Source organism: Hemitrygon akajei, chromosome 25 (assembly GCF_048418815.1).
Source record: "Hemitrygon akajei chromosome 25, sHemAka1.3, whole genome shotgun sequence".
Lineage (NCBI taxonomy): Eukaryota > Metazoa > Chordata > Chondrichthyes > Myliobatiformes > Dasyatidae > Hemitrygon > Hemitrygon akajei.
In genome coordinates this window covers 21,708,898-21,717,842 of record NC_133148.1, presented here as the reverse complement: position 1 = coordinate 21,717,842, position 8,945 = coordinate 21,708,898, and the positions used below count along the sequence as shown (strand labels likewise).

General features: G+C 54.3%; 1 protein-coding gene across 1 annotated transcript in view; it reads left to right on the top strand.

Moving 5' to 3' along the window:
* The first annotated feature begins 1,501 nt into the window (after positions 1–1,501).
* The window catches only part of rec8b (REC8 meiotic recombination protein b), a 50,614-nt gene continuing 43,170 nt past the window's right edge, over positions 1,502–8,945 (top strand). The window contains exons 1-6 of the mRNA XM_073028858.1: positions 1,502–1,845; positions 2,850–2,918; positions 4,712–4,854; positions 5,722–5,797; positions 6,722–6,839; positions 8,462–8,525. Of these exons, the coding sequence (XP_072884959.1) occupies positions 1,790–1,845; positions 2,850–2,918; positions 4,712–4,854; positions 5,722–5,797; positions 6,722–6,839; positions 8,462–8,525 (526 nt within the window). The 5' untranslated portion in view covers positions 1,502–1,789. The remainder of the gene's footprint in view (positions 1,846–2,849; positions 2,919–4,711; positions 4,855–5,721; positions 5,798–6,721; positions 6,840–8,461; positions 8,526–8,945) is intronic.

Below are 8,945 nucleotides of genomic sequence, written 5' to 3'. Positions count from 1 at the left end.
TACAAAATTATAGTGTCACAAAAATAAATACTACTGTATATCACAAAAATAAATTTCTAAATCGTGTAAAAGAGAATAACGAGATGTTCATTGACCATTCAGAGATCTGAGGGCAGAGGGGAAGAAATGTTTCTAAATGTTGAGAGTGGGTTTTCAGGCTCCTGTACCTCTTTCCTAACAGCAGAAAGGACATGCCCTGATGAAAGGTGCCGCCTGTTTGAGGTACAGTACCGCCTCTTTCAGGTGGACGGCTGGGTTACTGTCGTCCGCTGCCCTGATCAAACGGGCGCCATGTGACTCGACGCAGGATTGGTCCAGCCTCCTGTCTCCTGGTCACGTGCTCCGCGAGCGGACAACCGAAGCTGGCGCTGTGATTGGCTGCATGCTGCCTCAGCGGCTCTCCTGTTCCCTGATTCCCATTGGTTGTCTTGCTGGTTGGGCGGTATCCATTGACGAACGGACGGCGCCGTGACTGGCGCATCTTCGTGCCGCTCATCGCAGCCTTCTGCAGCTCTGTCCAATGAAAACGTGCGGTTGCTCGCGGCCTGCGTGCTGATTGGACGATGGGAGAAAGCGAGAGATGAAGCGAAAGACCAAATGTCAGTGAGAGGCAGGCGACAGTGACAGTGGAAAGAGACAGGCGGTGAGGGGAGAGGCAGTGAGGAGCGGGTAGGGTTCAGTGAGGGGAGAGGGAGAGGCAGTGAGGAGCGGGTAGGGTTCAGTGAGGGGAGAGGGAGAGGCAGTGAGGAGCGGGTAGGGTTCAGTGAGGGGAGAGGGAGAGGCAGTGAGGAGCGGGTAGGGTTCAGTGAGGGGAGAGGGAGAGGCAGTGAGGAGCGGGTAGGCTATAGTGAGGGGAGAGGGAGAGGCAGTGAGGAGCGGGTAGGGTTCAGTGAGGGGAGAGGGAGAGGCAGTGAGGAGCGGGTAGGGTTCAGTGAGGGGAGAGGGAGAGGCAGTGAGGAGCGGGTAGGGTTCAGTGAGGAGAGAGGGAGAGGCAGTGAGGAGCGGGTAGGGTTCAATGAGTGGAGAGGGAGAGGCAGTGAGGAGCGGGTAGGGTTCAGTGAGGGGAGAGGGAGAGGCAGTGAGGAGTGGGTAGGGTTCAGTGAGGGTAGCAGGTCAGCGTGAGGTAAGAGCCTGAGGAGAGAGTGGGAGAAAGATTGTGAAAGACACATCGGGAGAAGGACAGTGAGGGACGGTGAGAGGAGGAGAGACAGTGAGAGTGAGGGGAAGAGGAACAGTGAGAGGAGGGACAGTGAGGGGAAAGAGGAACAGTGAGAGGAGAGAGAGAGAGAGGCAGTGAGGCTGAGGAAAAGAGGGACGGTGAGGAGAGAGACTGAGGGGAAGAGGAAGAGAGAAAGACTGTGAGAGTGAGTGAAAGAGGGTTAGTGAGAGGAGAGAGTGAGGGAAAGAGGAACAGTGAGAGGAGAGAGAGGCAGTGAGGCTGAGGAAAAGAGGGACAGTGAGAGGAAAGAGGAAGAGAGAGACTGAGAGTGAGGGAAAGAGGGACAGTGAGGGGAGAGGAGTGTGAGGGAAAGGGAGGTGGAGCGAGTGAGGGATACTGAGGGGGAGAGGGGCAGTGACAGTGGTGAAGAGGAGGGGGAGTGAGTGACAGAAAGGAGGGAAGGAAAAGACATCAGGAAGCGGTGGAGAGGAGACTGTACCTGAGGAGAGGCTGGGTTTGGGAGAGAGATTATTCCCAATCAAACCGGCACCAGAGAGAGGATTCACGGACGCTGACCGTGCAGACTGAGAGCGGAGAGGGGGCTAGATCGGACATTACTCTGAGCTCACCATGTTTTACTTCCCTGACGTATTGCAGAGAACCACCGGGAAATTTTGCACCATCTGGTGAGGGGAGGGGGTTGTGGGGTCATTGTTTCTATGGGTCTGGACGGGGGCTCGGAGAATGTTCGTGTGGTCAGGATCTGGCACCCCCATCCCCTGAATCTCCCCGTTTGAGATCCTGCTCCTCGGACTTGAACCCCATCCCTGCCCGGGGCAATCGCTCAGTGGCCAGGAAGAATTGAAGAGAAATGGGGTCCTGTGACATTCCTCGGTGCTGAACATCACTGAGAAACAGGCCCTTCAGCCCACAGTGTGCCAATGAAGGGCCCTCAAACCTTAACTTTGATTCTCTCTCCACAGGTGCTGTCCGACATGCTGAGAGTTTTCAGCATTTTCTGCTTTTATTTCAGATTTCCAACAGCCACAGTACTCTGTGCCCATCTGTAATAACCCCCTTTTCAACACAATGCTGTGTTTCAAATGTTCGTCTAAATACTTAAATACCACTCCAGTCCCCAGGCAATGGTGGGTACCCCAACTACCCTCTGGGTGAAAAATACCCTCACACAGCCTCCAAATCTGCCTCTCAGTTTAAGCCTGTGCCCTTTTGGATAGAAAACTTTACAAAGGGGTAAATGTTCTATCCAAGCGAGCTGTGCCTCTCTCCTCTCTTCCTATTTCCCTAGCACATCCTCCCCCTTCCCCTTTCCATCCTCCCTCCTTCCCTCCCTCCTCTCCTCTCCTGTCCTCCCTTTTCTCCCATCCTCCATCATGGGTCTGTTGGCTCTATCAGCTGCAGCCTGGTCAGGTTGTGGGGGTGGGGGGGGGGGTTTGCTGGGTCATTAGGGAGGGATGGGATCCATGTCGTACCAGCACAGGATGGGCTTGTTACTGTTACTCTGATGAACTAATGTCTCTCTCTCCTTTCCCTCCCCACCCAACCCAACCCAACCGCCACTACCCTCCCTCTGCACCTCCCACCCAATCTCTCCTGCTCCTCTCACTCACTCCCTCTTTCTCTTCTCACCTCCACGCCACCTCTCTCTCTCCATCACTCTCCCACCTAGGCTGGTGGCAACCAAAGCTGGGAAGGTTACAAGACGAGACTATTTGAAAGTGAACGTTGTGAGAACATGGTGAGAGTATTCCCAGCTCCCCCCATCGTTATCTCTGCCCTCCCCTCCTCTCCTCTCCCCTCACTCCACCTCATGCTCCCTTTCTCTTGTACCCCCTTTCTCCCTCCTCTCTTTCATTCCCCCTCCAATGCCCATCCTGCTCTCCCTCGCACGTACTGCCACTCTCAGTCACTTCCTCTCTCGTTCCCCTCTGTTGCTCGCCCCAGACACTCGACCTTCTGGCTAACTCACAGCCACTCCACTCTCTCAGACTCGTGATCCCCATCCCCTTCCCCTCTCTGCACAGTCAACCTCCGTTCACACTCTCACTCTCCTCCTGACTCCCCCTCTCACCCCCACAGCCGCAGCCTTACTGACGGCCCTAGTTATGCGATTCACCAGGACCCTCACAAGGAGCGGCAATCTGTTCTGCAAACTCGAGCTGAGGCTAGGCCAGCACCACCTGCCTCACTCACAGTCACACCCTCGTGTCCCTGGCCACAGAGTGAATTTGAATCAGTTAATCCAATGGGTGTGATGGCAGCTCCAGGTAACTCCCCTCCCTCCCTGGCCCATTGTAATGTTTGAAACACACGCCAGTTCATCAACTTTGAGCTTGAGTTCCTCGAGCAGCCAACACACGTTACAGATGATGCTGTCACGGTGGGGTCCAGCACTCCCTAGATCAGGCAGCTGCAACTCATCAGCTGGTAATGCATCCCTATTTTATTTAGTTTGTTGTAAGTTGCTGTCCTTTTAGTTATATAAAACCAACAGTTACAAAAATCCCTTACCTGTAATTACCTGCGACTCACCTGTGCCTCCTTGTCATAGCCTATCAAGCCAAAGCTCAGAGCCTAGACTCCTCACACAACTGTTGATGCAAAATGGTCTCCCCCTCTTTTCACCAAAGCCTCAGTTCCCCTTTCTGATGCTGAACCATTGCAACAGTGGCCACCCCCTCTTGCATTCCCCTGCCATCTCGCACCCTTCTTACTCACTGTAGCTGCACACTTTCTTCTTGCCCCCGTCTCTCTACCTTTCCCCACTCTCTCACACTCAGTCCCTTCTCTCACCCCTCCTCTTTCTCTTGCTTCCCCTCTCCTCTCCCTCTGATTCCAGCTCTCACTCTCCCCTTCTCTCCTTCCTGTGTTCCCACTCTTTCCTCCCTCACTCCCCTCTCGTCCTCGCCAGTACCTTATTCCCAGCTCTCTTGCTGCCTACTTCTTCAACATCCATCTCTCATGCTCTCTCTACCCTCTATCCCGCACCATCTTTCTTGGTCTCACCCCCTACTCTCCCTCACTCCCCTGCCCCACCCACTCCCTCGCCCTGCCCCCTCCCTCGCTCCCCTCCCCTCACTCTCCTCCCCTGCACTTGCTCTCCTCCTTACCCCTCCCCTCTCCTCGCCCTCCTCTGCCCCTCCCCTTGCCCTCCTCTCCCCCTCACTTTTCCCTCACCCTCCTCTCCCCTCACTTTGCCCATGCCCTCCTCACCCCGTCCCCTCACTCTTCCCTCACCCCCTCCCCTCACTCTTCCCTCGCCCTCCTCTCCCCCTCCCCTCACTCTTCCCTCTTGTTCCTCCCCCTTTTCCCCACTCTTTGCCCTACATTCCCTTCCCCCTTCTGTTTTTCTGTCCCCCTGTTCGTTCAGAGCCCAGCCCCCAGGGAGCAGTCTCTGTTTTCCCAGATTCTCTGTTGCCGGTCATTCCTGGGACAACCAGGACGAGATTACTTCTCTCCATCTCTCAATTCTCTCCCCCTCCGCCAACCCCAGCCACTAAGAGCCTTGACTCTCTGTTCCTCTCCCTGCAGTGAAGAGATCATCAGGTACATTCTGGTACAGGTCCTGCCGCCCTACCCCAACACCTCCAGGCCTCGATTCTCCCTCTACCTCTCGGCCCAGCTTGAGATCGGCGTTGTCCGAGTCTTCCACAGGCAATGCAACTACCTGATAGGTAGGTGAGGGAGGGAGAGAGACACTGGGGCTGTGCGCCAGGGAAACGTACATCTTTGACCAGACCTGTGCCCAGGAAGGGATGATCGGAGGGTGGTGGGGAGGAGGGGTTTGCCTCTCGTTGCATTTGGTGATTGGATGGGAGGGGTGTCTGTAGTTGAGATCTGGGCCACGTTCAGTTGGATACATTTAGTGTTTTCCAGCAGTTGTTTAACCTGTACCTGGAACCTGGCTTGCATGGTGACACTCCGGTTAAATGGTTTGCCTGTAGCCGAGACCTGAGCTGACAGAGATGACCCTATAAATGGATTACCTGTCACCAGACATGGGCTGTCTGTAACAGCTGGGACAGCTGTTGTCAAGCTTGATAGGGGTCTTCCTGTAGGACTGGCCAAGCATGCCTGTAGTTGAAAGCTGGGATGCCTGTAGCCTCCTTCAGTGGAGAATTTCCTGTGATAAAGACCCAGGATGCCTGTATCCTCTGTGGGAACTGCGCCTGTAGCCGACACCTTTCAGGGGTTTGGCTGTAGCACAGACCGGGGATGGGTGTTTCCTGTAGGAGGGACCTGGCGTTCGGTTGTTCTTTGCACGCAACCTTCACGAGGAACACGCGTGGCTGTGGCTGGAAGGGGTTGGCCTGAGCTGGGACAAGAGAACCCCTGCCGATGTAGCCCTGCTCGGTGGCAGAGAATCGGGAAGCACTGCTGGAAATCCCGGAGTCGGCAGAGATGGTTCCCATGGATAGGGGACGAGCTGGCGGGAAGGGGGAACACAAAGGCACCCAGTGCAGACTCCAGTAGCCCTCTGCATCAAGGTCACCCTCCTCACTACCCCCCACCATTTCTCCTCCTCCTTGCTCTATCCACAGAAGAGATCCAGCACACCTTGGAGCGGATCGACCGGATGTATTCCCAGGTTCGGATCAACATGCCGGAGCTGGAGCAGTGAGTATCCTCGTGGGGGTGGGACTGGAGGGAGGAGAGAGGATCAGATCCTGGGAGGGGCCGGTTCTACTTCCAGGGGAGCCAGGTGTGTGTTGAGGGAGTTAAACACGAGGAGGGTAATTGGACAATGGAGTGAATATGGGTGGAAACTCAGTGACCAGGTCCCATGATTGGGGGAAGTTTCATTGGGATGGGATGGAGAGGAGGGAATTGTATCTGAGGGGTGAGGGTTAATTAGTGGAGTGGGTTCAGGTCATTGGTGTGGGAGTGACGAGCAGGTCCCCAGGACTCAGAGTCCTGAGTTGGTGGTGGTGTTTCTGTTTGTGGGCAACGGGTCCCCAGGGGACTGGGTGGGGGTGACACTGGTACGTTTGAGCCCATGGTCCCTGGTCCATGGATTGGCAATGGATGGTGTTTTTATATGGAGGGGTCTGATGCTGTGGGAAGGGAGGGATAGTCAGCAAGAAGGCTTGGCAGTACAACCTGGCACAGTGGTGAACAGATGCACAATGGGGAGAGGGAGGCCCCAGAGGCAAGGTGAGAGGAGGGAGGAGTGCAAGGGAGGTTAGTTGGGGAAGATGTGGGTGGGTCACCAAGAGGAAGGGAGGGAAGATGCCTTGGGGAAGAGAGAGAGAGAGGCCACAGAGATGGAGAGCTTCCTGGAGCAGTCGGTCAGGACGCCGGAGGGAATTTCTGGATGTAGGAGGGAAGGCAGGAAAGATCAGGGAGATTCCCCAGGGTTAGAGGTGGAACCTCAGGGGAGGATGAGAGGGAGTGGGAAGATTTGGTAGATGCCTGGGCCAACGTGGTGGTGTTACCAGGAAAGTGAGGATGTGTTGGGAAGGGTTTGGGGTTGGTTTCCCGGGGGGGGGGGGGGTATTTGCAGGGTTCCTCACTCGGACCTGTGATCCTGCTCCCTTTCAGGCCCAACCTGCTGCTGCCGGACATGGCCACACTGATGGAGACCTACGAAGGGGCCTTGGATCCATTCTTTGGATTGATGACTAGTCCCCCACTGCCTAGTCCAAGTCTGATCCCACAGGCAAGTGTAAAGTCGGGTTGTAACTCCCACCTCTCCTCCCCTGACTCATTAAACCTATCGGAGCACAATCAGGCCATTTGGCCCATTGTCTGCTCCGCCATTCGATCATGGCTGATTTACTTTCTCTGTCAACTCCAATCTCTTGCCTTGTCCCTGGACTAATCATCCCCCAATCAATCTTCACTTTAAATATCCCCAATGACTTGGTCTTTGAGGCCATCCATGGCAATGAATTCCAAAGATTCACCACCTTCTGGCTAAAGAAATTCCTGCTCAATTCTGTTCTAAAGTGACATCATTTTCTTCTAAGGCAACACACACAAAATGCTGGATGAATTCAGCAGGCCAGGTAGCGTCTGTGGAAAAGAGTTTCGGGTCCAGACCCTTCATCAGGACTGGAAAAAAAGGTGAGAAGTCAGGAGACTTTTTTCTTCCAGTCCTGATGATGGGTCTCGGCCAATAATTTCGACTGTTTTGTCTTTTCAATTGATGCTGTCTGGCCTGCTGAGTTCCTCCAGCATTTTGTGTGTGTCGCTTTGGATTTTCCAGCATCTCCAGATCTTCTCATCCTTACATTCTAAGGCTGTGTTGTCTGGTCCTTGATTCTCCCACCACTGGAAACAACCTCTGGACATCCACTGTGTCTACTCCTTTCAATATTTGGTACGTTTCAATGAGATTCCCCTCTTTCTTCTAAACTCTGAGTAGAGGCTCAGGGCCATCAAACGCTCTACATACGTTAACCCTTTCATTCAGGGATCATTCTCGTAAACCTCCTCTGGACCCTCTTGAATGTCAGCTCATCCTTTCTTGGATATGGGGATCATAACTATGCAGAAAGCTCCAAATATGGTCTGACCAATGACTTAGCATTATCTCCCTGCTTTTATCTTCTCGTCTAGAGGAAATGAATGCTAACATTGGATTTCTCTTCCTTATAACAACTCCACCTGCATATTAACCTTCAGGGAATTCTACATTAGCCGAGTTTGCTCCCTGTTTAGAAAATGGTTTATGCATTTATTCCTCCTACTGAAGTGCATGATCATACACTGTATTCCATCTGTCACTTCATTGCCCATTCTCCTCATCTGTTGACTTTCTACAGACGCTTTGCTTCCTTGCTACCTGCCCCTATGCCTATAGTCCGTAAACCTGCCCACGGCATCATCAATTCAGTCATCTAGATCATTAAACTGTAACGTGAAAAGAAGTGACCTCTGCAGAACACCACTAGTCACCAGAAAAGATCCCCTTTATCCCTGGGAGTGTGTGACGGGACGGTGTGGAGGGAGCCTCACCCTGTGTCTGACCCTGTCCCTGGGAGTGCGTGACGGGACGGTGTGGAGGGAGCCTCACCCTGTGTCTGACCCTGTCCCCGGGAGTGTGTGACGGGACGGTGTGGAGGGAGCCTCACACTGTGTCTGACCCTGTCCCTGGGAGTGTGTGACGGGACGGTGTGGAGGGAGCCTCACCCTGTGTCTGACCCTGTCCCTGGGAGTGTGTGACGGGACGGTGTGGAGGGAGCCTCACCCTGTGCCTGACCCTGTCACTGGGTGGGGGGTGTGACGGGACGGTGGGGAGGAATGGATCAGGATTAATTCTTTCCCATCTGCTTACAGGTGAAGCCGCTCCTGAAACCTCCAGTTCCGGGAGGCCCACCGGAGGCTTTGCCCAAAGCTGAAGGTGTGTGGCTGGGTGTGTGATGCTGCTCCTGTTGTTTGCAGAGGCTTGTCCAGGGCTGTGGCTTCCGATGGAGCATCAGCCCGTCCTTCCCCCTCTCCCTGGGAATGACTGGCTGAGTCACCTCCTTCATCACCAGAACACACTGGGATGCTGAGACCCAGAGAGCGGTCAGGAGTGGGGAGCGGGCTGGGCTGCAGGAAGCTGAGGGTGGGTACAGCTCCTTTGGGAAGGACTGGGGCAGCTCTTTCCATCATGAAACACTGTGTCATGGCTGGATGGGTGTGGATGGGTGCTGGGGAGTCACTTTGTGTTTCAGGTGTGCTGGCTACATTGGTTATGTGATTATACATGTGTGCACTCTCATGTGCACGTGTCCACACACACACACACACACACACACACACACACACACACACACAC